The sequence below is a fragment of the Ziziphus jujuba genome, chromosome 5, assembly GCF_031755915.1.
Source record: "Ziziphus jujuba cultivar Dongzao chromosome 5, ASM3175591v1".
Lineage (NCBI taxonomy): Eukaryota > Viridiplantae > Streptophyta > Magnoliopsida > Rosales > Rhamnaceae > Ziziphus > Ziziphus jujuba.
Genome location: NC_083383.1, coordinates 9005464 through 9031916, shown reverse-complemented (window position 1 = coordinate 9031916; position 26453 = coordinate 9005464). Strand labels below are relative to the sequence as shown.

Below are 26453 nucleotides of genomic sequence, written 5' to 3'. Positions count from 1 at the left end.
GCTCTCAACTTAGATTCTACACAACATCAATTAATCTTCAAGTTCATATACCATGTGTGTTTGTCATGTGAGCCGTACGTTGTGGAAAATGATGAAGACCTACAAAGTTTTATAGAAGAGTATAGTTCACACAGACCTCAAGACAGATCTCCACTTATTGTTGATGTGTTATCCAGGGTTCCAAAGAGTATTGATACTGCTGGATGTGTGGTGAATAGGATACCTACAAGTTCAGGATTTACGACTATTGCCCCACTATCTGCAGTTCCCGAGATAGCTACTTGTACCTCTGATGCCGACATGCAGTCCCCAGCGACCGAAATTCATGTGCCGGAAACTCAACCTGGATTCTCTGAAAATCAAATATGTGAAAACAATGTGCAATCTGCGGAACATGATCATGATAACGAGCACTTCAAAATTAATGATTTGAATGAATATCGTGGACATGATTATGATCAAGATGAACAATTTGAGGTTGAGGTCAACACTGATCGTAGTGAAGATGGGTTATGAGACATTTGTTGGACCCAACATTCGGGACTTTCAGCTGGTGATAGTCGACATGGTGAGTCTCCTTATGGTAGTACTCCAATTGATAATGTGAATGATGATGTGCTTGCCTCTCTTGTACCGAAAATCATTTGGACATTCGACAGGATTCGACGGCAACCATGGCTGAACGTAGGGTCAACCATCGCTTCTCATCCGTCAATGCCCATGAAATCATTCGAATCAACCAAATCTTTGCGAGTAAGAATGTGATACAGAAGAAGATTAGTCTTTATGCACTAAGGAGAAATTTTGAATTCAAGGTCAAGAAGTCGGATAGAGTCCGATATAAGGTTGTATGTGCAAACGACAATTGCGTGTGGCGAATGCGTGCTACCAAACTACATGGTGATAATACAGAGGCCTTCATGATTAGGGCCTTCAAAGATGAGCATATTTGCTCTTTAAATATCATGAAAAGGGATCATCGTCAAGTAACAAGTTCAGTTATCGGAGACATCATCCAGCCAATGTTTAATGGGATTTCAAGGCAATACAAACCTTGAAATATCGTGCATGACATTCGCTCTAATTACGGAGTAAACATAAGCTACAACAAAGCATGGGCCGCTAAGGAAGTTGCACTATCGGGTTTGTGGGGCACGCCAGAAGATTCATATGCAAAACTTCCTTTATGGAGTCACGTTTTGAAGAGCAAAAATCCGGGCACGTTTACTCGAATTGAAACTGATGATCAAAACAGATTTTTATATTTTTTCATGGCACTTGGAGCTAGCATTAGAGGGTTCCAGCATATGCGGAGAGTCGTAGCTGTCAATGGAACTACCCTGAAGAATAGATATAGAGGTTTGTTATATATTGCATCATGTTTGGATGGGAACAATCAAATTTATCCACTTGCTTATGGAATAGGCCCTGGGGAGACGGATGCGGCTTACACATGGTTTTTTGAGAGCTTTAAAGAAGCATTTGGGGATGATCCGAATATAGCTTTTATATCGAATAGACACAAGAGCATTGCAAAAGCAATACGTACAGTTTTCCCTAATAATCACCATGGCCACTGCACATATCATCTTGGTACAAATTTACGTGCTAAGAAGTTTAAAGGTAATGTCAACGCGATTATATCAACTTTTAATGATGCAGCTAGAGCATATATTGTTGAGGATTTTGATAAGGCCATGCAGGTTTTAGAAGGGGTTAGTATTGAAGCTGTACAATATCTCAAGGATGCAAGTCCTTCAAAATGGGCTAGATCACATTTTCCGGGCAATAGATACAACATAATGACAACTAACAATGCAGAAAGCATGAACTTTGTGCTTATTGATGCTAGGGATAAACCTGTTTTGCCATTACTAGATCACATTCATGATGTCTTGCAAAGGTGGTGGTATGAACGTCGAACTAACGCTGCTGCAATGCAAACTCCTGTTACTAATTGGTTGGAAAAAATCTTGCAGGACCGCTCAAATAATGGCAGAGGCTTACGTGTTATGCCAATGAACTTATATGAGTTTCAAGTTGTTGGCCATGGCATGTTCGTTGGAGTTGTTAACTTAGAAAATAAGGCGTGCTCATGCAAGGAATTTGACATTGATGGATTTCCTTGTGTCCATGCAATTGCAGCATGTAAGCATCGACATATTTCTCCATATTTCCTTTGCTCGGCGCATTACTCAGTTGACTCACTCCGTTATGCATATTCGGAAACCATATATCCATTTGGAGATAAATGTCAGTGGCATGCTCCAGATGATGTCATAAACCAGGTTGTACTTCCACCTCAAATTGGCAAACAGTCAGGAAGACCGAGAAAGAAGAGGATTTAATCTCAAGGAGAGGAGCGTCATCAATATAGATGCGGGAGGTGCAAACAGGTTGGTCACACCAGCCGATCATGCTCCGCCGCCGTACCTCTTGATAGCACTAACAACCAACAGCACCACTAAAACGAACTCCCATCAATCGCATGATGCTATATTCAGACAATGAGGCCATGTTATGTGGTATGCGTGTGTATGAAATGTAGTCAGGAATGCAATTAGTTGGTCAAACGCGTAACATGTGTTTTGGCATAATAGACGTTGGCTTTATGTGTTCCTTTATTGTCAAATTCATCTGTCGTATTGTTTTGATAACATATCATTCCGTCTTCAATTTTTGGTTCAGTTGTTTGTATGTTTCTTACTATTGCATGGATGATATTACTGCCCAATGGTAATGACTAATGCATCATCGGTAATTGACATTTGTACACCGTCGTAAAAGACTCAAAACAATTCCATCCTGCAACTTCAATCATGTGTGTTCCAACCAATAACATGCTAAATGTAGCATTATTAAAGTGTATCAAATTTTGCAACAAAACTTATAACTGTTCACGCTCGGTAATTCCCGAGGAAATCGTCGGTAACCCCTGAATTCCCTCTGGAAAATTTACCGATAGTTTCGTCGGTAATTCTCGAGGGTGTACAGTACATATTATTTTACCAATTTTTTGGACCCCACAAGGCCCCTAAGGTGTGTTGAATGCAAAAACATACAAAATAGGGATTCTATAATTGTACTACAGAGAGAAAATCCCAAAATTTAATAAAAGTGTATCCAATTTTGCAAAAACATTGATGGCTGTTCACCCTCGGGAATTCCCGAGGAAATCGTCGGTAACACCTAAATTCCCTCTGGAAAATTTACCGACAGTTTCGTCGGTAATTCCCAAGGGTGTACAGTACATATTATTTTACCAATTTTTTGGACCCCACAAGGCCCTTAAGGTGTGTTGAATGCAAAAACATGCAAAACAGGGATTCTATAATTGTACTACGGAGAGAAAATCCCCAAATTTAATAAAAGTGTATCCAATTTTTCAAAAAAATTGATGACTGTTCACCATCGGTAATTCCCGAGGAAATCGTCGGTAAACTACAAATACCCTCTGGAAAAATTACCGACAGTTTCGTCAGTAATTCCTGAGGGTGTACAGTACGTAATATTTTGCCAATTTTTTTTACCCCACAAGGCCCCTAAGGTGTGTTGAATGAAAAAACATGGAAAACATGGATTCTATAATTGTACTAAGGAGAGAAAATCCCAAAATTTAATAAAAGTGTATCAAAGTTTGCAAAAAATAAGTAAACTGTTCACCCTCGGTAATTCCCGAGGAAATCGTCTGGAAACTACAAATTCCCTCTGGAAAATTTACCGACAGTTTCGTCGGTAATTCCCAAGGGTATACAGTACATATTATTTTACCAATTTTTTGGACCCCACAAGGCCCTTAAGGTGTGTTGAATGCAAAAACATGCAAAACAGGGATTCTATAATTGTACTACGGAGAGAAAATCTCAAAATTTAATAAAAGTGTATCCAATTTTTCAAAAAAATTGATGACTGTTCACCATCGGTAATTCCCGAGGAAATCGTCGGTAAACTACAAATACCCTCTGGAAAAATTACCGACAGTTTCGTCGGTAATTCCTGAGGGTGTACAGTACGTAATATTTTGCCAATTTTTTTACCCCACAAGGCCCCTAAGGTGTGTTGAATGAAAAAACATGGAAAACATGGATTCTATAATTGTACTAAGGAGAGAAAATCCCAAAATTTAATAAAAGTGTATCAAAGTTTGCAAAAAATAAGTAAACTGTTCACCCTCGGTAATTCCCGAGGAAATCGTCTAGAAACTACAAATGCCCTCTGGAAAAATTACCGACAGTTTCGTCGGTAATTCCCGAGGGTGTACAGTACGTATTATTTTGCCAATTTTTTTTATCCCACAAGGCCCCTAAGGTGTGTTGAATGAAAAAACATGCAAAAAAGGGATTCTATAATTGTACTAAGGAGAGAAAATCCCAAAATTTAATAAAAGTGTATCAAAGTTTGCAAAAAATAAGTAAACTGTTCACCCTCGGTAATTCCCGACGAAATCTTCGGGAAACTACAAATGCCCTCTGGAAAAATTACCGACAGTTTCGTCGGTAATTCCCGAGGGTGTACAGTACGTATTATTTTGCCAATTGTTTTTACCCCACAAGGCCCCTAAGGTGTGTTGAATGAAAAAACATGGAAAACATGGATTCTATAATTTTACTAAGGAGAGAAAATTCCAAAATTTAATAAAAGTGTATCAAAGTTTGCAAAAAATAAGCTAACTGTTCACCCTCAGTAATTCCCGACGAAATCGTCGAGAAACTACAAATGCCCGCTGGAAAAATTACCGACGATTTCGTCGGTAATTCTCAAGGGTGTACAGTACGTATTATTTTGCCAATTTTTTTTACCCCACAAGGCCTCTAAGGTGTGTTGAATGAAAAAACATGGAAAACATGGATTCTATAATTGTACTAAGGAGAGAAAATCCCAAAATTTAATAAAAGTGTATCAAAGTTTGCAAAAAATAAGCTAACTGTTCACCCTCGGTAATTTCCGACGAAATCGTCGGGAAACTACAAATGCCCGCTGGAAAAATTAACGACGATTTCATCGGTAATTCCCGAGGGTGCACAGTGCATGATATTTCGTCCGTAATAACCTCTGGAATATTTGATGTACTGTACACCCTCGGTAATTACCGACGAAACAATCGGTAATTTTCCCGAGGGTTTTTTTGGGATTATCGACGATTTCCTCTGGAATTACCGAGGGTGAACAGTTGTCATTTTTTTGCAAAATTTGATATGCTTTTATGAAATTTTGGGATTTCCTCTCCTTAGTACAATTATAGAATCCAAATTTTGCATGTTTTTGCATTCAACACACCTTAGGGGCCTTGTGGGGCCCAAAAAAATAGCAAAATATGACGAACTGTAGACCCTCGGGAATTACCGACGAAACTGTTGGTAATTTTTCCAGAGGGCATTTGTAGTTTCTCGACGATTTCGTTGGAAATTACCGAGGGTGAACAGTTAGCTTATTTTTTGCAAACTTTGATACACTTTTATTAAATTTTGGGATTTTCTCTCCTTAGTACAATTATAGAAACCATGTTTTCCATGTTTTTTCATTCAACACACCTTAGGGGCCTTGTAGGGTAAAAAAAATTGGCAAAATAATACGTACTGTACACCCTCGGGAATTACCGATGAAACTGTTGGTAATTTTTCCAGAGGGCATTTGTAGTTTCCCGACGATTTCCTCGGGAATTACCGAGGGTGAACAATTTACTTATTTTTTGCAAACTTTGATACACTTTTATTAAATTTTGGGATTTTCTCTCCTTAGTACAATTATAGAATCCCTGTTTTGCATGTTTTTTCATTCAACACACCTTAGGGGCCTTATGGGGTAAAAAAAATTGGCAAAATAATACGTACTGTACACCCTCGGGAATTACCGACGAAACGGTCGGTAATTTTTCCAGAGGGCATTTGTAGTTTCCCGACGATTTCGTTGGGAATTACCGAGGGTGAACAGTTTACTTATTTTTTACAAATTTTGATACACTTTTATTAAATTTTGGGATTTTCTCTCCTTAGGACAATTATAGAATCCCTTTTTTGCATGTTTTTTCATTCAACACACCTTAGGGGCCTTGTGGGGTAAAAAAAATTGGCAAAATAATACGTACTGTACACCCTCGGGAATTACCGACGAAACTGTCGGTAATTTTTCCAGAGGGCATTTGTAGTTTCCCGACGATTTCCTCGGAAATTACCGAGGGTGAACAGTTTGCTTATTTTTTGCAAACTTTGATACACTTTTATTAAATTTTGGGATTTTCTCTCCTTAGTACAATTATAGAATCCCTTTTTTGCATGTTTTTTCATTCAACACACTTTAGGGGCCTTGTGGGGTAAAAAAAATTGGCAAAATAATACGTACTGTACACCTTCAGGAATTACCGACGAAACTGTCGGTAATTTTTCCAGAGGGTGAACAGTCATCAAGTTTTTTGCAAAATTTGATATACTTTTATGAAATTTTGGGATTTTCTCTCCTTAGTACAATTTTAGAATCCCTGTTTTGCATGTTTTTGCTTTAACACTCGTTATGGAACTTGTGGGGCCCAAAATATATGTAAAATGTGATGGACTGTACACCCTTGGGAATTACCGACGAAAAAATCGGTAATTTTCGGAGGGAATTTGGCTGTTACCGACGTTTTCCTCGGGAATTACGGAGGGTGAACAGACATCCCATTTTTTGGCAAAATGTGATACACATTTATTAAATTTTGGGATTTTCTCCACTTATTATAATTTTAGAATCCCTATTTGCCATGTTTTTGCATTCAACACACATTATGGAACTTGTGGGGCCCAACAAATTGGAAAAACTTGATGGACTGTACACATTCGGAAATTACCGACGAAACCGTCAGTAATTTTTCCAGGGTTTATTTGTTGGTTACGAAAAAGCGTTTCTGTAATTACCGATGGTGAATCGGAAATTATCGATGCACCATCGATAATCATCTTTCCTTTAATTTTTACCACAACCGAGGGTTTTTTTTATCTTTTATCTTTTATCTTTTTTTTTCAACGGTTGTCATTAGTAAAGATAGGTTCAACATATTAAGATAACATTAGTATAACATTAGTATAGACCGTCATAACATTAAACATACGATCTACATTGAAAGTTTATTAAAGTACAAATCAACAGCATATTTTTTTCTAAAAAACATAATGTCTTGCGGATCAAATGAAGGGTTCTCCTCACTACTCATGTATTCAATAAATTTCAGAGCGTAGACGCCACAATCACCCCTGCAGAATAGCATTAATGATTAGCATTAATGAAAACCAACTACGTGTATTTTCACACGTAACCACAATAAAAAACAGCAGCAATACAAGTTGTTTGAAATGACAACACATTCATACCCATTATCTTGGCGGGGTGCATCTTTGATCATGGTCATCGTGAATGGATCTAAAGTGGGAGACACGTCCGGATTCTTCCCGTAATATCCCCCATCCCTCAATAGGTAAGGCAGCATATACGTAAGGCATTCCGCATTCTTCAACTCTCTATTCTGGACATATTTATTTCCCATATTTGGATCGTATAAATCAATATGCCGGGCCTTCAAGTCCACACATGCTGCCAACCAATGCGTGCCTCCATTGTTGACGGGGATGTACACCTGCAAATTAGAACATAACCTCATTATCCACAAAATGGGAAACTTAGTGAGAATTTTTTTCAATATATGTATGGACTTACATAATCACATATCCGCCACGACACGCTAGGTTTGGGTGACCTCCCACGCACATAGTTACAAAGGGTCGCATCACATGAATATGTGCTACGAGATGCCCTCCATATGGGATAACGCCCTTTGATGGATGACTGCCAAATAATGAAATATATACAATATAAAATATCATCAATATAACATTAAGCAACGCAGTAACATCCCATCATCTTACCCAAAATAACACGTCTAATATGGCACAGGTGTTGGTGAACATCTTCTCATTATCAAACCGCCTTTTTCGTATGAAATACAAAATAGTGTCAATATGCTACAAAACCACATTAAAGGAAATAAGTAACAAGTGCGAGGTGATAAATAAAACATCATTCCAAACATAGGACCACAATGATTTTGCATGAACATAAAACATATAACTTACATCGGAATTCAACCATCCTTCATCGGTCAGTAGCTCAGCAAAAAATTCATTTCCCACCGTCATATAAGATGTACACACGGTTGCTTCCTTCGATGCCACCCTATACCACTCATCGAACGCCCTCTCCTTTGATGCATCAATAGGTCGAGTAAGATTAAATTTGACCTTCTTTTTACACGGGTCGGTGTAAGGAGAGATGACGTGATGTGACTGGTGGTAAACTTGACCGAATCGGCTTGTATCACCAACGTTATGCTTCCGATCTTCCACCTCAATCTCAGCTGATTGGTCATGATGTGGACTGTCAGCTGAAGCACCGATATCCCACCCGAAATGCAAAGGCCGATATGGCACCAAAGCCTAGGAATCCTCCACATAGGGTCCTCCAGGTACGATAGGCTCAAACGGTGTAGTACAATCATCATCCTCCTTCCTACCATTGGAACCGTCTATGGGTGCATCAAATTCTTCAGCTTGCTCTCCAACAGACGGTGCCACAGGGGATGATGGTCTAACCGAAGATGACGGTGAATGGCTATGCATATGATGCTCGGCCTGCAAAACACAATGATTATTTTTGCAGTTCCCAAACTCTAACAAAAAATAATTGCTGAATTACAATATGTAATTTAATAATGCTGAAGCACTAAAGTAAAGTATACTAAGTTGTCTAAATGATACCTGATGCTTTTGTTGGTCAATAACAGAACTAAGCATCTTCCTTAACGCTGCCATCTCTTTATTTAATTCATCAACTTTTGCCTCCAAGCAAGCAAGCTAATCAATATCAATATCCAAAACATAAGTCAACATATATTAGTACAACATATGAAATACAAATTTGCGTGCAAGTAACAATTGCATACCCTGAAGTTAGCATCTGGAGGGCCACTAGAATGCTCCTCAGCTTTGGACACATCTTTAGCGCTAACATCTTTAGCGCCAACTATTGGTGCTACAATTGGAGGTGACGTGTAGCGAACTTCATGTATGTCAACTGCTATTGTTCGCCAGTAATCCATAGTCTTCTCCTCATCGGTAGCATCTAACGTCCAGTGCACAACATACTACATGCAATGAAGAAAGGACAAAAAAGTTAATTTGGAAACTGACTATGGTAATGTAACTTGAATGTAGTCGTACCATGTAGTCTAAACAAAATATGCCTTACATTGCTATTGGAGGAGAACCAATTATGGACAGCAAAATGGTTCGGTTGCCTTGGAGTATGCCATCCAAGGATCCTCGGACAACGGGTTTCCAACCGGTCGGCAAATTGGTTACCAAAATCAGGGATTGCTTCAAACCCCCACACCTATAAAATACAAATTATAGGTTATTAAATATAAATTTTAAGTAAACGCTACATGTATTAAATATATTACCGTACCTGAAACACCAATGGAAAACCTTTTAGGTCATAATACTGTGATATATTCTTTACTGCACATCCTCGTCCTCGTTGCTGGAATGCATTGTGGAATGAGTTGATCGTCTCCTTGTAGCTCAGAATGCCCCAAGGGTAGGAATTAAATACGTCGAGATCAGCAACCAAATCAATGAATTTTTTTTTTATTTGAACCTTCGGATCCATTCCGAGTACACCATGAACTAAGAAATATAGTAACGCAATTCTAACAGCATCCCAATCATCCACAAAAAGTGTATCCTTGAATAGTCGTTCTAGTTCAGGCGGTTTCAAGTCACTCCTGTCATCTAGCAACCTCGTGCGTAGCTCATTTCCTTTGGAAATTTGCATATCATACATCGAAGGGTACCTACAAAACTTTAACCCACTGATGAGTGCGAATTCCCACTTCGTAAACCGCACTGCAGATCCGCCGAAGTTAAACTCCAGTACTTCTGGATTGTTGGACTCAACTTGTTTGCAAAGCAAGTGATGCACTAACTGACCAGAGAACCGGAGGTTCTTCATGTCAAGTAAGTGTCCAAAACATGTTTGTCTATACTTTTCGAGCTGCTCACTTGTGAGGACACTTGTAATTACTTTGTTCGCCCCTATTGGATTCCCGAATGAATGTGCCCTACCTTTATTTATATCGGCATCCTGCAACATCCGTTCCTTTGGAGCATCGATGGGCTGCAATATGAATTACATAAATGGAACTGACATCAACGATTTAATCATACCCTATTTTTCCACCCTAACTTGATAATAATAATTTCCAACTAAATCTTAAGACATATGGGTTCACATTTTTGCACAAGTGGTAATTACCGATGAAACTATCGGTAATCAACCTACAATGAACTAAAAAAAAAGCCCGATGGCCTATCGGCAATTACCGATGGCCATCGGGTGAAGTTTTTCTTCAGTTTTCACATTCATGAATAAATACTGTCACATGTCTTATCATTTACCGCACAAAACAACATAAATGAATATAAAACTTACCATATCAGATGGGGGAGAGGAAAGTGGAACGTGCCCTCGTAGTTTGGTGCTTTCCGTCTCAGATTTGGATTTCTGCCTAGTAGTACGTTGACGCTTAGAGTCGGGTGCTGCTGCTGTGCTACCACCGCGTCTCTTACTTTCCACCTTCTTAACTCCCTTCTTTGGTTGACGTCGCAAGTTCCTCTTTGGTGCCATTATAAAGTACAACCTACAAATGTACATTGACAACATTAATAAACTTTTATCTACCTTTAACAACATTGTCAACTATGTATACATACATGTATAAATATCCGCAATTCTCAATTTCATACGCTCTCTTCCTAAGGATATTGTGCATGCCATAACATTTACTGAACATTTAATGTATAGCAGTGTGGATGCCATCTAAATCTTTCTATCTTCTTCTTCTTTAATTTTTTCTTTTTTTCTTTTTTGGGGATAAAGTGTTTGCGTGTTTGCTTCTAGCTAACCATGTACCTAAAATTTTATGCATCGATCTTCTCTCTCTCTCTCTCTCTCTCTCTATATATATATATATATATATATACCTTTAGAAAGTACTAACTCTGGAATTCTCAACTTCAATTCTAATTAATCATAAAGTATTTTTCTCTTTTCTCCTGGTCAAGGGCCACCACCAGGAAATCCAAATCCGGGTTAGGGCGCACCAACAGGGAACCAAGGGAAATGGGGAAGCGAACGGAATCATAATGCAGATAGATACTCAAATCAGAGGGATAGAGGTGGGGATTCTGGTTATGGTGGGGGTAATAAACCTTGGAACAGGCAGTCATCGTTTGGTAATGGAGGGGGAGGGGGAGGGGGAGATTCTTCAAGGCCTCCGTTTAAGGGACAGAGAGTTTGCAAGTATCATGAGAGTGGTCATTGCAAGAAGGGTGCTTCTTGTGATTATATGCACACTTGAGAGGTTTTAGTTTTAACATATCCATAGCAATAGCATCAGCTAGCAGAGGAAGAGCACTTTGATACTGTACAGTTTATTCCCCATTGGAGAGTTTTGACATGTATAAGCATTTTTTCTTTTCTATTTATTTGTAGAACAAAGTGCAGTCTTCTAGTAGTCGGCGTCTTTTTGCTCTCTCTCTCTCTCTCTCTCTCTCTCTCTCTCTCTCTCTCTCTCTGATATATATATATTATGGTAATTTAAGGGTTTCAGCATGTGTTGGAATTTGTGGAAAGGATGGGTATGTTGATGTTGCTGCTTGTAAGGGTCCTTTTGGTCTTAGTCAATAACCGTTAAAACATATTACCTTTATCTAGACAGGATGCTTTTATGCTTTTTGGATCAAATAAACGGCATCCTAGTTTTCATACATATTTGTGACACAAAATTCATAATATATTTCATTATTTTGTATATGAATACAAGGAAAAAAATCTAATAGGGAATTCTTGACGGTATTACATTCCTTTATGAATTACTATTAATTTCTCTCTCTCTCTCTCTCTCTCTCTCTCTCTCTCTCTCTCTCTCTTTCTCTCATTCTTTCCCAAAAAATACCCAAAAAAAATAATCATAAAGTATTTCTCTCATTTTTTCTCTAATTAATTTCTCTCTCTCTCTCTCTCTCTCTCTCTCTCTCTCTCTCTCTCTCTCTCTCTCTCTCTCTCTCTCTCTCTCTCTCTCTCTCTCTCTCTCTCTTTCTCTTATCTTCAATTCTATATATATATCTATACCCAAAAAAAATATTTTTTAAAAAAATTAAAAAAAAAAATTAAAAAACGACGTGTCGTCTGGGTGTCGTTCATCCCAGACAACATGTCGTTCAATCCATCTTCAACTCTTGTCCGGGTCGACCCGAACCCGCCTAAACCAGCACCGACCCGATTCTTGACCCGGTTATTTCTTCCACCTCCGGCCACCGATCAAGGCCAAACCGGTCCCATTTTTTTCCTCTCTTCATTTCCTACTAATGCCCAATATCAATCTATCCTAAATCTTCAAAAAATAAACCTGCCTAAACCAGTACCGACCCGATTCTTCACCGGGTTATTTCTTCCACCTCCGGCCACCGATCAAGGCCAAACCGGTCCCATTTTTTTCCTCTCTTCATTTCCTACTAATGCCCAATATCAATCTATCCTAAATCTTCAAAAAATATAAACACAAAAATTATAAATAAAAACTCACTCCACGGCAACGAAAGAAATAAACATAAAGCCAAATCCACACAAAAACAACCCACACCGGTCCCACGGAAACAAATAAAGAAAAAGATTCAACCAATTACCTTATTCCCTGTGCTGAGATGAGATCCTAATGTTTGGCTTTTCCATGACAGCTTCGGTTTGGTTGTTTGTATTTGTGTGTTCATGTATAAAGCCGTTTGTTTGCTTTTTTTGTATTTTTGTATTTGTATGAAAGTGTAAAGACGTTTAGAAAAGGAACAGTTGATTTTTGTTTGGTTTTAAAAATAAGAAAATATGTAAGTAATTATTTTTTATTTGAAAATTATAAAGGATATTAAGGGGTAGATAAAAAAAAAATTAAATTGAAAGGACAAAATTCATGAAACTCGGTCCTATAAGGGTATTGGGCCAAATCGACTGACTGGGCCTGCCTCCAACAAATCCCATTCGTCGTTCCGAAGATTCTCTGAACATGCAACCCCCCCCCCCCCAAAAAAAAAAAAGATTCTGAAATCGTTACCGTTCATTCAAACGTACGGACAGTGACGGTGACGCGGAGAGAAATAGAGCATATTTTTAAGCAGCCATTTAAAAAAGCTAAAAATGCAACAGCCAACCGGTGCATTTCGCACTTTCGCAGGTGGGTCAAACTTTGCTGGTGCTTGTGCCTGAAGCCTAAAGCTGCGTCGTGCACACGACACAGAAACCACGAAGAATAATAATTTACCAAAAACGACGGCATACCGAAGAAACCATATTTGAACCCGCGGACTGGAAGCATTCGTTAAAGTTAGGTACGCTGTACGGACAACAATTGAATTCTAAAATCTCTCCGAAGCATATTCGGAGCCTGAAATTTCCGATCTCCATCTTCATTCTCTCTCCGATCAGGCTCCGACGCCTGTACATGCATATAATACAATTTCTTAGATACATAATACAATTTCTTATATACATATATATGAAACAGATTTGTGTGTATATGGATATTATATTTTGTATTTATATACTTTCGTGATATAGATATTGAAGAAGGAAGATATGGAGGAGGAAAGGTGTTATCCGACGATGGATCTGCTACGTTCGGAGCCAATGCAATTGGCACAGCTCATCATTCCCATGGAATCAGCTTACCTCACGGTTTCCTACCTCGGCGAACTTGGTCTTTTCCAATTCATTGATGTAAAAAGCTCGTTCATATCCTTTAATTCTTCTCCATTGCTGTTTAATTTTATTTTAAACTGCAAATTTTTGTTTCTGATTTTTTTTTTTTTTTTAGTTTGGGAAATCTTGGCTTGTATGATAGTTGCGGAGAGGAAATTGTATGATCGAAGACTTGTTGATCGATTAGGATAATCTGAAGCATACTAAATCTGTCAAAATATGAATCTAACTTTTTGGATCTACGAAATACTAATAATAATTGAGAGAGAGTTTTTTTGTGTTTATTTTTATGTAATTATACGTAGTAACTATGTAGTGTTATCTTGGTGTGGATTCTCTGAGTTACAAACTTTTTATTTTTTATTTTTATTTATTTATTTTATACAGCTCAATGCGGAAAAGAGCCCGTTCCAGCGGACCTATGCTGGTCAGGTGCGTATATTATGCCCCATATTTGTTATTGTTATTGTAATTGTTGAGCTAATGAGGGATCCATCACTTCAATTTTCTTCGCTTGCGATTTATAACTAATAGCTACAAATAATTAGGAAAACGTTAGGGAAAAGTGTATCTTGAAGGAAAATTATATCATGATTATTCAGTATTTAATTTCTCAATTTGCTTGACTCTGTAGTCTGTGCACGGAACATGTAATGGTTTAACTCCAACAGTGGTGTTTACTGGTAGTTATTATCTACAAGATTTATTAGAATTGACAGTTGGTCTAGGGTCAAGATATAGGAAGAGATCTTAGAGTGGAGTATATTATCATTTCAATGCATTGTGAAATTTCTGTCCCTAAGAGGTTGTTTTCGGCCTAGGTAGTCTAGGTAGGTACCTTAAAAGACTTTGGTTTTAGGGATTTACACCAACCTCCCTGCCAATTCTTCACCTTTATATTAATACTAGCGAATGGTGCCGCTCTTCACATTGAGCAGAGAATCCAGTTGATTATAAATCTTATATTGTGCCTAACTAGTTTTATAACCCTAGGGTCCAAAATAAACATTGGATTAGCATGTGAAGCTCTTTCTTGTATTTAGCGATTTATTTCAAGCATAGTTTTAGAGTTTTCTTAATTGTTCAAAGAGCTTACAAACTCACTGCTATTTTCATTTTGTTTTCCACAGTAAAATTATAACATAACTAAAACAGAAAATGTTATAACTGACATGAACCATATTCTTTGTATATAACATAATTGAAAACACAATTTCCTGGTTGTTTAAATGAACAAGCTTTTGTATATTATATGATATTGCACAGTGTCATTTTTGCAAGGATTCATCATGTGCCCCCAACTATTAGGAAGTCTCCCTTTATTGACACTCATGTGCTCTGATGCTTGTTTTCTTAATTGGTCCTAATCCCATTCATATTTTAGCTGCTTGATAAATTAGGTAGATTTTGAACCATGATGGGGAAAATTATTACCATGGGTGTTCACTACTTTTGCTTGTCGATTGCAATACATGCATTTTGCCATGTGGATCCCATTTTACATAACTTGATTGTTGGAAAGCCATATTACAGTTTCCATGATTTTGTAGGTTATTCTCAAATTCTTTTTGGTTAAATTTGAATAATGAAAATGTGAAGATCTTTTGAATTTTGTTTTTGTGTGATATATATTTATAAAATATACCATGCAGATAAAAAGATGTGGAGAAATGGCTCGCAAACTACGTTTCTTCAGGGAGCAAATGATGAAGGCTGGTTTGTCACCCTCGTCAAGGGCTGGAACAAGCAGCAATGTTGATCTTGATGATTTAGAGGTCAATACATATTTTGATATGGTCCTTTGGATTTTCAACTTGTCATGTTAATAATGAAATAACATTGGCATCCCCTCAAAATTTTGCTGTGCAGAATAAACTGGGTGAACTTGAGGCTGATCTGCTAGAAATTAATGCTAACAATGAAAAGCTACACCGCACTTATACTGAGCTATTAGAATATAAACTTGTTCTCCAGAAGGTATGGCTAATTTTGTTGCTTCGTCTCATTTTAGTAAAAACTTTGTTGCTTTGACTCAAGAAGAAATCTTTTAATTCTTAGAGAGAAAAAAGTTTCTTGTGGACCATTATACACCAGATCAATTAGCATGATTACTTTTGGCTTAAGAAATCATTTTAATCATCTAGTAAATCACAACTCTGTTTTTTCATTTCAGGCTGGTGAGTTTTTCTCTTCAGCTCAAAGTAGTGCTGCAGCTCATCAGAGAGAATTTGAAGGGCAGCACAATGGCGAAGGATCCATTGACAGTCCATTATTAATTGAACAAGTATGCTTTTGCAGTCATTATGTTTCCTTTTCTAGTTTCAATTGATATTTTTTCAGTTTTTCTTATCAGCATGATGCATAGGGATTCATTTTATGTAGGAAATGACAACTGATCCGACCAAGCAAGTTAGGCTTGGGTATATCAGCGGTCTTGTTGCAAGGCATAAATCAATGGCCTTTGAAAGAATCCTATTTCGTGCAACCAGGGGTAATGTGTTTTTGAAGCAAGCTGTAGTTGATGATCCTGTCATGGATCCCATCTCGGGAGAGAAGGTTAATACTTGTAAATTTTCATTGTTAATATTCTTCCCAATTTTATGTGAATAGGTGGTTTTTACAAACGTTCTTTTTCCTCTAATCTTGTTTTGACTGAAAGTATGGTGATGATATCTTCATTCTTTTTTTTTTGGTAAATAATGATCTCTTCATCCAGTGTAAAACTAATTTATATGCGTGATATATCTAATACATGTATATGTTTAATATTATGTTTTTTAAAAAAACCTTTTTTTTTATTTGGAAAATGAATTATTTTTTTAGGTGGAGAAAAATGTGTTTGTCATCTTCTTTTCTGGAGAGAGGGCAAAGAACAAGATTATAAAAATATGTGAAGCCTTTGGAGCAAACCGTTACCCATTTGCAGATGATCTAGGCAAACAATTCCAGATGATTACAGAGGTATATGGTTTTGTATTTTGGGGATTCAGCCTGCCATCATGTTCAGGATATGGCAATTTCTTAGATTCTGTTTTGCTTGCTTTGTTTTTCTCTTTCCTTTTCTTTCTTTTTTTTTTTTTTTTTTTTTTTTTTTTTTTTTTTTTTTTTTTTTTTTTTTTTTAAAAGCTTGGTATCATGGGAATCATATTCATATCTTATATTTTGATTTTCCTGCTGACTCTTCGATCATGTTTATACATTATTTGCTTCTTTAGTGCCTTTACGTTATGAAATGTTCTTGTTGACTAAATATCAATTGAATTGGTTTGTGCGTTTAGATTGGGTAGATTATTCACATTGCAGGGTTCCTTAATCTTTCAAATGAAAATGGTGTGAATTTTATCATAAGAAGACAGCTTAGTTGGTATGGGCCAGACTTATGATTGTATAAGGTGGTTGGGCACATAAGATTCTGTTTTTTATTTGTGGTAAAATAAGGATGACCTATGTCAAATTCATTTGTGATATTCTCCCCTGTAAAGCATATGTCAAATTCATTTATGATATTCTCCCCTATAAAGCATGTATAATGGAAGGATCTTCTGGCAGTATAAAGCAGCTGAGAAGGGAAGTTGTCACAAATTATTTAAGATATAAGAATAATATTTGTTTACAGTTTGGAATTTGTCTATTCCAATAAGCAGGTAGATGAAATTTAGTTGTGATGAAATCAACCATGTTGGATTCTTAGCTTAGTCCAAATTCTTGTTATTTGTCTGGTCAATTTGGTGGACTTTTGAGTTTTTTTTTTTTCTTCCACTTGGAAATAAGTTACTACATAATCTGAATTCTCTAACCACTTCAATATCTAGGTCTCTGGAAAACTTTCTGAGCTGAAGACTACAATCGATGCTGGAGTGCTGCACCGAAGCAATTTGTTACAGACAATTGGCTATGAGTATGAGCAGTGGAACTTTCTGGTTTGTTTTTGTTTCTTCATTTGATATTCTAAATCCTTTGTTGCTAAAGCATGCACATATATCTACTTTTTCTTGTTATGTGTGGTCATCATTGTGAATGCATGGGAATATGGAGATTAGTCATCTTACATATGCAATTATGCAAATTTAATTATGTATAAGGACTGAAGTTTATTCCTATCAACGCAATAGGTGAAGAAGGAAAAGTCCATTTATCATACTTTAAACATGCTCAGCTTTGATGTGACTAAGAAGTGTCTTGTTGCTGAGGGTTGGTGTCCTGTTTTTGCTTCAAAACAGGTTTTTCCTTACTCTGTTTAGTTTATTTTCTGGACATTGTAGTGTATCTAAAAAAGAATTTTGGCATGAATGTGTCATTAATTTGATTTTGGCAGATTCAAAGTACATTGCAACAAGCAACGTTTGACAGCAACTCTCAAGTTGGGGCCATATTCCAGGTCTTGCAGACAAAGGAATCACCACCTACCTATTTCCGTACAAACAAATTCACTTCTGCTTTTCAAGAGATTGTAGATGCATATGGGTGAGTCAACTTGAATGATGTCTCCTTTACTCAAACTAGCAACATATTTGGTATGATTATAAGATGGGATTGATGGAATGTCCCAATAAACAAAGGACTTTTTATTTGAATGGTTAGAAGTAAATAGGAGAAAGGAAATGTGATGAGTGCAAATAACTTGATGTATTGAAAGAGAGAATGGAGGTTGAAGTTAATGATGATGCTATATCCTGCACAACGCCTATTTACTGGACCGTAATGTTCTCATGTCATAAATACAGGATAAAAAATAAAATCTGTTCTTTTTTCTTTTTCTCTCTCTATATGATAACTTGTTTTCCTTATTCCTTGTGCACCTTTCATGGTCTCAGTTTGTAACATGAATTATAATGACGTATTGTGATGTGCCAGTTGGTGAATTGTAGTTATATTAAATTGTCTCTAATGACTACCTTTTGATGTTGGAGAAATTTACTAAAATGATTTATATAATGTTGGAAAGCCTAACTATTTCTTGTGTTGCTATCCATTTTCCAAGCTGCAAACACACATCGAATTGATGTATGGTCACCGACTATATGTTTCTTTTTTAACTGTTTAACTTCTTTTTTGGTTTTTTTTTTCCCCCCAAAGGGATCATTTGTAGAATAACTGAACTACTGCAATACCATTGCAGGGTTGCCAAGTATCAGGAAGCAAATCCCGGTGTATATACTGTTATCACATTTCCTTTCCTTTTCGCTGTAATGTTTGGTGATTGGGGTCATGGTATTTGCTTGTTGCTCGCAACACTTTATTTCATAATCAGGGAAAAGAAATTTTCCAATCAGGTAATTGTTGCATGGCTCGCTGGTAATTGGTAATGGATGTTTGCATTTATTATATTCTCGGATAGTTCAGCTTACTTGATTTTGTTAACAACAGAAACTCGGGGACATTGTAGAAATGACATTTGGTGGTCGTTATGTTATTTTGATGATGGCACTGTTCTCAATCTACACAGGATTAATATATAACGAATTTTTTTCGGTTCCCTTTGAATTATTTGGAAAGTCAGCTTATGAATGCCGTGACCCTTCCTGCAGGTATCGATTGCTGAATATGCAATATATTATTTTTTCTGCTCAAGCAATTTATACTTTGTTGTTGTTTTGGTTTTATTTATTAAATGATTTGGTTGTAGGGATGCTACTACAGCAGGTTTGATTAAGGCACATGACACTTACCCATTTGGTGTGGACCCCAAATGGCATGGATCCAGGAGCGAGTTACCATTTCTTAACTCATTGAAGATGAAGATGTCAATCCTTCTTGGAGTAGCCCAGATGAATCTTGGAATTATAATGAGTTACTTTAACGCAAAATTCTTTGATGATAAATTAAATATCTGGTAAGCTATGTTTACCACACCTAAGTATGGAGCAACTAGTTAAACTGCTCTCCCACTGTCTCATTCTCTTATAGAGCTTCTAGAATATTATTGTGATATTGTTAATATTATTTGCATGGCTATCCTTGACTTCATGAAGGGATGTTTTTAATTTTTATGAGTTGATTTCCTAGAATTGACTCTTAATGCATCTAATTGGCTGTGGATTGCTCAGGTACCAATTTGTCCCCCAGATGATATTTTTAAACAGCTTGTTTGGCTACCTTTCTCTCCTCATAATTGTGAAATGGTGCACTGGGTCACAAGCTGATTTGTATCATATTATGATATACATGTTCCTGAGTCCTACTGATGATCTGGGTGAAAATCAACTTTTCTTTGGTCAAAAATTCTTTCAGGTTTAATCCTTTTCTTTTTAATGCCAAAATTATTTCATGCTGTGATGAACTGTTTTGAAAGCTTTCCATGTTTTATTTCCAGCTTCTGTTACTATTCTTGGCTCTTGTTGCTGTACCATGGATGCTGTTTCCAAAACCTTTTCTCTTGAGGAAGCAGCACGAGGAAGTAAGATCGAAATTTTGTTCATGCCTTTATATGTTCAGTATATTCCATTTGTGCTGGGAGCTTTTAGTTCTTCTTCTAATCTTTAACATCTCTCCATAACCTGTTTCTGTAGAGGCACCAAGGTCGGTCTTATGCTCTACTAGACAGCACTGATGACCCTCTTGATGAGGATCCACATCATGGTTCCCATGGACACGAGGAATTTGAGTTCAGTGAGGTCATTGTACACCAACTCATACATACAATAGAATTTGTTCTTGGAGCAGTATCAAATACAGCTTCATATCTACGTCTATGGGCCCTCAGGTAGGTGGCTAACAACTTGTATCATTCCATGGCATCATATCTGAAAAATAGGCATCAAAAACATGCAAAGCAGGTAAAGACAGCATTGAACACTTGTGCTTTCTGAAAACATAAGTGTTATATAAATGTATGATCCTGCCAATTTTCATTGCTAGATAATATGTTGGATACATAATAAATTTATTTAATGCACTACATACAAATACAGCTGAAACTATCTCTGATTTAAGAGGTTATCCATGCCTTTAGACTGCATGTCTCCATTTATTTAAGCATGTTCTTAAAAATACGAAGCCTCTGCCACTTTGCCATATTATATTATTGATCATCTGGTTTGTCTCATTTTTTACTTCATTCAGCCTAGCTCATTCAGAGTTGTCGAGTGTATTTTATGACAAGGTTCTTCTTCTAGCCTGGGGGTAAGATATTTGGTCAAATTGTTTCTGTCATTAAAATGACTTTGAGATTTCAACAAAAGCAGAGTATTTATCTTGTGAATTACTGCAGGTTCAATAATGTCATAGTTCTAATTATCGGAATAGTTGTTTTTGTATTCGCAACCGTTGGTGTTCTGCTAGTAATGGAAACACTAAGTGCATTTCTTCATGCCCTAAGGCTTCACTGGGTGGAGTTCCAAAACAAGTTCTATGAGGGAAATGGTTACAAGTTCTACCCTTTTTCATTTGCATTAGTTGCTGAAGAGGAGGAATGATACAATACATAAAACGTTTGTTCATAATTAATATACTAAACAAAATTTGATCATATTAGGTTAGCTTTAAGTAGAGAAACACGGCAATTCTTACATTTGCCCTCGGTTGCAATCTTGTGAAGATGGAGAGTTGTAATATGCATTCAATTATTTTCATATGACAAATTGATGTTGTTGTATTGTAGTTTGTAACTCATACAATTGAAACTTTCAAAGAATAATGAAATACCGGGTTCTGGTATTCATTACTTCTAGTAACTCTATTTTTAGTAACTTTTTCCTTTCACATTCTTCATGTCCTTTATTTCTATGCAATTTTGAGACGTAGGAACAACAGACTGTTAAAAAAATGGGGTTCCAGACTTCTCAGTTAATTATTTCTTTTCAAAGAAAAACATCAGTGGTTGCGATGATTATTTTTTTAGCCAGGGAACACCATTATTGGCTTAATTCTTTATCCCAAAAATTCTATAGTTGGGCAAATTCTGCCATGGATTCTATGGTTGGGCGATTTCTAGATTGTCTTTTTGAAAAAATAAAAACGTTCCGTTGCCGGGACTTGAACCCGGGTCTTTCGGGTGAGAGCCGAATATCCTGACCAACTAGACTACAACGGAAACGTGCAATTGGATTATGCTAAAACTTAAAAAAATTGGCATCGTCTACGACTTGTTTCCTCCAGTTAATTCTCATAGTGGTACATCGTCTACAATGGACACGTGCAATATCTCACCTTTTTTTATTATAATTATTTTTATTTCTTGTTTTTCTAAGTTTTGATTCCTATATCAATATCATTATTTATTGTTGTCGTTCCTATGTTGGATCAATAATCAAGATTATCTTAAATGGAGAAATTGAAGTTAATATTAGGTCGCTGCTGCTAGGTTGAATTATCCTTCCTCGCCAAACGCAAGCCACCTTACTGATAAAGCACCAAAAAAAGAGCGCTGAACTATGTCAACAAAAATGAGCGAACACAATTCCATATAACCAGTCTGATTCTATATACCAATCAGTTTCTACAACTGTTGAACACCAAGGCTTCTAGTTCTCCTGACAAGAATCTACCAAAAACTCTAAGAGTTATGAAAATCCTGTTTACAGCATATTAAACGACAATTACTAGACTCCTCAGCATTAAACAAGTGTCTTATTAAACATTAACTTATAGTTTATCTATTAAAGTTTAGCAAGCAAAGGATAGTACAATCATAAAGAAACATACAACCATGGAATAAGCTTGCAGATAACACCAGAAGCATCACAAGTTTGCTTATGGGAACATCAAGAAGCTATCTGAATAGGTATCATCATTTTATATATTTACATAGCTCATACCCCACTTCCCTAGCAACTTACTAAATGATATGACAATTCAATGACATATTAATTATGCAGAGCAGCTACGGTTGAGACCATGGAGTCCACCCCACAAACATTGCGACCTCTGCAGATTTTGTAATATCCATCCTCTCCCCAACTAGCTCCCCATGAATTCTTTATGATCCAGTAAGGTTTATCCTTCAAGCGGATTGGTGCAAAGCCAGCAGATCCATAGCCCACCAGAAGCACCCCATGATCCAAATGCCTTCCACAGATGTATGGGCAAGAAACTCCTCCTATGTATGTCTGCATGAAAACTGCATTGATACCAACTGCAGCAAGGCAAAACAATTATTTATATTAGTAGTGTATAAGTAAATCTAACTAGTAATTTTAACCATACTACTTTCCTTATTGTACGAAGAAAATAAGTAGTTGTTGGATAAACATTTGGCAAAATCATTAGAAAAATCCAATAGCAAGAAACTCCCCACACCCCTCAAAGAGAAAATCATTGCAAGGTTTCTAGGGAAGCTAACTACCTGCAAGAGGGCCATTCTGCACCAAATTTGCAGCAATTTGTTCTTCATCAAGGGACACAACACTGAAGTTAGACACAGAAGCAACGATCTTGCTCTTGTCAAATTTGCAGGAACCACGATCAGTCCCAGTGTAAGGATAGTCCTTCTCTCGCTCTACTCCACCAGCCTTGAGTATGTACTCAAAGGCAGTGGTCATCAGCCCACCATTACAGCCTGCATCACATGCACCATATTCTTCTGGATCGCACTGCAAAAGGTAGGCATGTGAGCTGTCTATTAGATACCAGGATTCCAGTTTTTTCTTTTAACACTAACATAGTATCTTAGAAACTCATATTAATTTAGAAAATAGTAAGTTAGAACTCAAAACTAATATTAACTTGTCTATTTATTCATTAATTTTTTAATTTCGAAAAGTCAAACCAATTGAACAACTTTGTTCATAATATGTAGACAATTAAAAACTTTACCATGTACCAGAAATATTCATGTATAAAGTTACTGCATTTATTAAGAGCATAAATTGAGCATGCATCAAATATTATTACATTGAAGAATATACCAGTCAACCAATCAAATCTTGCTTTTTAAAGCAGAAAAGGTTCATACAGAATATCAACCCCAATATAAAAGATCAGATACCATAAGACGGTAATAGGAAATTGAATAGTATAAAGTAGTTATAAATATCACAAAAAAAAATCAAACCAGCCCTGCGCTCTTTGAAAGCATACCACTCCTAAACTAGATCGAATGGTAGTATTAAGTTATCAACCACATATATTCAACACTGGACGCTTAAACATAACAGTCTCTTAGTAAACTTACTATCAAATTCATAACAGAAGATAGTATACAAAGCGATTTCCTTCACATTTTAGTCAAACTCGATGAGATTAATTTCTATTTAACCCAAAAAGGAATTAATAAAAATCAAATTTCACATTCAACTCCAGCTTAAAATAGAGGCATATGATGAAAATGAAATCGTAAAGAAAGGGAACAAGTGAAACCTCGTGATCACAGTCCACAAGCTGTTGCTCGCTCAGGCTCACGAGCTCCCCTGTCGTTAGAAAATGTGCTCCTTCCAAAGCTCCAGTCGTGCTAAACGACCAGCACGACCCGCAGGATCCCTAATTCCCGAAAACCAGTTCAATAAAAAAGGAAAGTAACTATACATTTCTTACAAACACAGACCAAAAAAAAAAAAAAAAAGGTCAAGCGTCGGTTTGCGTATATGTGCACGGTACCTGATCTTTGACCGGCGTGACAGCGCCATGATCGCGCCAATCGAAGTCAGCTGGAAGGTCGTTGGTAGGAAGGATCGGAGCTTTGTGAGCATCGGTGGGGAGACGAAGACGCCTGAGACCAAGAAACTTCCGGCGGAACTCACCGGTAGTAAGATCGGAGAACTTTGTGACGCCGTGTACGGCACCGGGGTCAAGCTTCTGGTGGCGCTTGGCTCGGCGCAAGTTAGCCTTAAAGATGGCGAAACGGAAGTCGTGCTCCTCCTGAGAGGCGTAGGTCTTTCCGAACCTTTTCTTGAAGCTGGAGAAGTGGTGCTCGGCGTTGAGAAGCTCATCGTCGCCGTCCGATACGACTTGGCGAATCAGAAGGTTATCGTCGCTGTTTTCTTTGGGAGTAACAGTGGAGGCTAACGTAGAGGATAGGATGGAGAGAAGGAAGAAAGCGAAGAGAGTAGGACGGTCCATTTCTGCGAAAATAGGAATGGACTCGATGGAGGAGGAGAGCACTGTGAGATTTTTTTGGAGGATGAGAGGGCACTTTTTTAATCAACCGAAGAAAAAACAAACACGCATGCTGCTTCCAGGAAAATTACGGGTAAGGCTTTTGGCAATAGCATCGCGACGCGTGTTTGGTTTTTAATTCGTTGGTCTTCCTGCAAGTTGCGCTAGAAAACGATTTACGGAAAGAGAGTGGTGCTTGCTTCTCCTTCCCCTTTTTTTTTTTTTTTTGGCTTATAACTTTTTTTTAAAAACCTTATTTTATGTTATTTTTTCATTTCATTAATTTTATTGTTTTGTGATCCTGTTATTTAATTATTATTACTTTTTTTTTCTCATATATAAATAATTTTGGAGTCGTTTAACAAAATGTTTAAAAATATATTGATTTTGAAGACAGATTTTACTTATAGTTCTATCCCAAGGTATAATCACTTTGATTGATTATTCACAACCTTTTTTTTTTAAAAAAAACAAAAAAGAAAGGGGAAATTGTGAATATGTTTGCGTATATGCCTTTATAGTTTCTTATTCCACTATGTTACTACAATATTTTCAAAATATCATGGCAAATTTAAATAGGTTGCTAACTTATTAAGTTTATAATTTTAATTGTATATGCTGAAGTGACAATGCGCGGTTCATTTGAAAATGATTCAAGAGCACAAAAGTTGGATTTATCTTTAGAATGTTCCTTTATTGCAATATTACCTTTTTTATGTTGTATATGTAAAAATTGTCATCATTATATATTAAAGACAATCAATTCAAATTTAGCCCAAAAAAAAAAAGAAAAAAAAGAAGACAATCAATTCAACTGTATTTGACACTTTATTTAAAAAAAAAAATGTAATAGACTGTATTTATTTTTATTCAACAAACTGCAATTGACATTGGATGCTTCTATATACTTGATTTGCATGTAAAGCGTTATACAAAAAGAGGTGGCATTACAAAAAGATAAAAATTGAAATGCGATAGAGTATCCATTGAAATTAAGAATTTTTGTAAAATTGACACATTAAAAATGTTTTACCGACATTTTCGATATACATCAAATCAAACCATAAATAACGATGGTTTTCATGTACCATCTAGTATTTATACGGTGTGAGAGTGATGCCCAATGACAGATCATGGATATGTTTTTTTTTTAAAAAAAAAAAAAAAAAAAAAAAAAGACAGATCATGGATGACTTCACCAATATTAAAATAATGTTTTTACAAACGTGGAATTGTGAGGATTATTTTGTAGCATTTTCAAATGGAAATATCATACTTGTCAAAAATTACGAGGATTTTATGAAACAAATTTAAATATCTTATCCAATAAGTCAAAAGAGAAGGTAAGGTAGTAGATATAGATAGATGCGAATTTATAATAGTGAGAAAATTAATTCACAAAAGACAAAACGCTTAAAAGCATCCATCCCATAATTATTATAACCGGTTATATAAAACTAAGTACTGTTTTTTCTTTTTGGTATTTTTCTTGTATTCGGTTCATGTACTATAATGAATTTTCTAAGTATATTTTAACGAATTTTCAAATTTGTAAATTATATCATATGACTGAAAAATAAAAATAT

The 26453-nt window shown here is 36.5% G+C and overlaps 2 protein-coding genes, 1 long non-coding RNA gene and 1 other non-coding gene across 5 annotated transcripts; 1 reads left to right on the top strand and 3 right to left on the bottom strand.

The window, feature by feature from the left end:
• Positions 1-7691: 7691 nt before the first annotated feature.
• Positions 7692-8150, bottom strand: LOC132803694 (uncharacterized). The gene is made up of 3 exons (XR_009638915.1): positions 8103-8150; positions 7896-7991; positions 7692-7815 (listed from the first exon to the last, which is right to left on the bottom strand). It is a non-coding gene; the product is annotated as an uncharacterized LOC132803694 (long non-coding RNA).
• Positions 8151-13204: 5054 nt separating this feature from the next.
• Positions 13205-22741, top strand: LOC107435487 (V-type proton ATPase subunit a3). 2 transcript variants are annotated; one of them, XM_025067968.3, is made up of 19 exons: positions 13205-13466; positions 13705-13854; positions 14224-14268; positions 15489-15611; positions 15706-15813; positions 16010-16120; positions 16219-16392; positions 16660-16797; positions 17649-17756; positions 17949-18056; positions 18152-18300; positions 18956-19109; positions 19204-19364; positions 19463-19669; positions 19884-20067; positions 20150-20233; positions 20346-20539; positions 20899-20958; positions 21047-22741. In XM_025067968.3, the coding sequence occupies exons 2-19, from the start codon at positions 13714-13716 to the stop codon at positions 21249-21251; spliced, it is 2454 nt and encodes an 817-aa protein (XP_024923736.3). In that variant the 5' UTR covers positions 13205-13466; positions 13705-13713; the 3' UTR covers positions 21252-22741. The 2 variants fall into 2 exon arrangements, with proteins under 2 accessions (XP_024923736.3, XP_015902596.3); XM_016047110.4 differs by having other exon boundaries at positions 13696-13854.
• On the bottom strand, positions 21796-21868 carry TRNAE-CUC (transfer RNA glutamic acid (anticodon CUC)). Its single transcript has one exon. It is a non-coding gene; the product is annotated as a tRNA-Glu (tRNA).
• On the bottom strand, positions 22405-24924 carry LOC107420476 (cysteine proteinase 15A). The gene is made up of 4 exons (XM_016029444.4): positions 24370-24924; positions 24133-24252; positions 23120-23366; positions 22405-22909 (listed from the first exon to the last, which is right to left on the bottom strand). Exons 1-4 carry the CDS (start codon positions 24829-24831, stop codon positions 22641-22643), a joined length of 1098 nt encoding a protein of 365 aa, XP_015884930.1. The 5' UTR covers positions 24832-24924; the 3' UTR covers positions 22405-22640.
• Positions 24925-26453: the final 1529 nt, after the last annotated feature.

Coding starts and splice junctions, on each gene's coding strand:
- LOC107435487 (XM_025067968.3), top strand. CDS start 13,714: ATGGAGGAGGAAAGGTGTTATCCGACGATGGATCTGCTACGTTCGGAG. Junction 14,269..15,488: donor AGCGGACCTATGCTGGTCAG/GTGCGTATATTA, acceptor TATACCATGCAG/ATAAAAAGATGTGGAGAAAT. Junction 16,121..16,218: donor GTCCATTATTAATTGAACAA/GTATGCTTTTGC, acceptor CATTTTATGTAG/GAAATGACAACTGATCCGAC.
- LOC107420476 (XM_016029444.4), bottom strand. CDS start 24,831: ATGGACCGTCCTACTCTCTTCGCTTTCTTCCTTCTCTCCATCCTATCC. Junction 24,253..24,369: donor TCACGCCGGTCAAAGATCAG/GTACCGTGCACA, acceptor TTCGGGAATTAG/GGATCCTGCGGGTCGTGCTG. Junction 23,367..24,132: donor TTGTGGACTGTGATCACGAG/GTTTCACTTGTT, acceptor TACCTTTTGCAG/TGCGATCCAGAAGAATATGG.